General features: G+C 49.5%; 1 protein-coding gene across 1 annotated transcript; it reads left to right on the top strand.

Moving 5' to 3' along the window:
• The first annotated feature begins 1,047 nt into the window (after window positions 1–1,047).
• LOC107117042 (olfactory receptor 1020-like) lies at window positions 1,048–2,007 on the top strand. Its single transcript, XM_015419075.1, has one exon. It carries the CDS (start codon window positions 1,048–1,050, stop codon window positions 2,005–2,007), a length of 960 nt encoding a protein of 319 aa, XP_015274561.1.
• Window positions 2,008–2,414: the final 407 nt, after the last annotated feature.

Genomic DNA, 2,414 nt, shown 5'->3' with positions numbered 1-2,414 from the left:
ACTAAATGAGGAGGAAAAGAGCAACCAGGGGCTTGTCTGAAGCAGAGGCTTCACAGCCATTCTGTGGGTAGGAGGGTGACCCTGGCATTGTATCTGTGATAGGGAGAAGGGCTTGGAAGGAAAGAGAAGGTCGAGTCCAGGAAATATACTGAGAGCTGGAGATCTCTCAATGGCAGCGCAGACATCCAAATGGAAATTTCAGACTGACAACTGGAGAGGCAGGGCTGGAAGGAGGGAGAAAGCTCAGAGGCAGAGCCGGGTGTCATCTGTGTGAAGGTGGTGATGAATGAACACCGTGGGAGTGGACAAAGTCACCCAAGGAGAAGTGCATTTAGATTATAAGGTAGTGAGATACCATAAGAAAAGGGAAAAGACACACTTCTCCCCACCCCACCCCGAAGAACCAGGGGGAAAGGAGCAGAATTTGCAAGAATTTGGAAGTAGGAAAAGAAGTAGCTAAGGACGGGGTCATGGAAACCTAGGGCCTGAAGCAGCAGAAGAAATAAATCTATTAAAGGCAGGAGTCCAAAGTGGAGACCTTGTGGGGGGGGCAGGGAGGATGCATCGGGACATGCCTGAATGCATCGTGAAAGATGGAGAGGAATTCCTCCAGGTGGTGCGATCTGGAGTGCTTTAGGAGTGTTGCGAAACCAGATACGTGGTAGATGAGACAGAGGACGGGATGATTTTTTTTGATGGATAAAATCAGCCTGCAGTTTTGTCCTCCTCCAAAGGGTGTTCAGCTGCACCAGCAAAGGAACTGAGACCGCTGGTGGAGAAAGTGAGAGGAACGATTTGTTAGCAGTTGGGGGGAGTGAGTGAAGAACAGGGAAGTCTTGAAGGCAGAAATTGCAGGGGGGACAAGACTTCAGCAGTTCCTTTCCCTGAGCCTTGCATATGTTCTACTTTTGTTATAAACCTGGAGGGCAACAATTTGTTCCTCATCCCCTTGAGGACTGACAAAACGATGCTCAGAGGTGTTGCTCATCACAGTACCTAAGCTGTGTTTTCTCCACCCATTTTTTTCTCCTTACAGGAGAGCTCTCAATGGGGGTGAGGAATGAGACACAGGTGGTGGAATTTGTCTTCCTGGGTTTCTCTGGCATTCTGAACAGCCACATCTACCTCTTCCTGCCATTCCTAGTCATTTACTTGGTCACCGTGCTGGGGAACCTCACGATATTTACTCTGATTCAACTGGATTCTAGCCTCCGTATGCCCATGTATTATTTCCTCAGCCATCTCTCCTTCCTAGATACCTGCATCTCTTCCGTCACAGTCCCCAAGATCCTGGTGAACTTCTTGCGCCAGCGACAGACCATCTCCTACAACCAGTGCCTGGCCCAGATGTTCTTCCTGATCTCTTTCACGGGGACAGAGGGTGCGTTGCTGGGCGTCATGGCCTACGACCGCTATGCTGCCATCTGCAAACCTTTGCATTACTACGGCCTCATGAACACCAAGGTGTGCACCATGCTAGCCTTGGCCTCTTGGGTCTGGGGCGCCCTAGACTCCGCCCTTCATACAGCGCTCAGCACCACGTTGTCCTTTTGTGGCGTCAACCAGATTCATCACATCTTGTGCGATGTCCCCCCACTGCTGAAAATTGCTTGCAATGATGCACACATCAATGAAATGACAGTCCGCATAGCAAGCTATTTTGTGGGTGGGGGGCCTTTCCTCTTCATCATTCTCTCCTACTCCTTAATTCTACGCTCCATCCTGAAGATTCGTTCCACCACGGGCAAGCGCAAAGCTTTTTCCACCTGTGCTTCTCACCTCATCGTTGTCATCATTTACTACGGAAATGCGCTAGTTAACTACAATAGACCAAGCACTGGTGGTGATTCCATGGAGACTGACACTGTGGTCTCCATCATGTACTGCATAATCTCCCCTATGCTGAACCCGCTCATCTACAGCCTCCGCAACAAGGAGGTAAAGGGGCCCCTGAGGAAGGTGCTGGGAAGCTGGAGGAAGACTGCACGTCCCCACAGTACGAGTTAGGGCGAGTGGGAGATGGCTTCGGTTCCCTTTGAGAGCTACATAGCTTTAAAACCCTGTGAACTGTGCTGTTAACGGGACTGTTATCTTGCTATAGTGGGACATGTTGAAGCGATAAGGAAGACCCGGATTCAGGCGCTGAACAGAAACACATGAAACTGGGTACTGAGACACAAACAGAGCACGACACAATAAACCAAAGTCAAGAAATAAGAAAGGCAAAAGAATAAAAAGAATGAACACCAATAGCCACAGGGAAGAGCCCGCAACACACACTCTTTGTTTGATGCTTCTCTCAGTAGAAGGAGGTGGGAATAGCTTATGTGATAATAACATTTTGGTTAGCTTCTGAGGTGTCCCAAAACCCTTATCTGCTTCTCCCGGCACTGCCTAACACAGCAGCTACCCCA

The sequence above is a fragment of the Gekko japonicus genome, unplaced genomic scaffold (assembly GCF_001447785.1).
Source record: "Gekko japonicus isolate JY-2015 unplaced genomic scaffold, Gekko_japonicus_V1.1 scaffold6231, whole genome shotgun sequence".
Classification (NCBI taxonomy): Eukaryota; Metazoa; Chordata; class Lepidosauria; order Squamata; family Gekkonidae; genus Gekko; species Gekko japonicus.
This window is presented reverse-complemented; position numbering and strand designations above follow the sequence as displayed.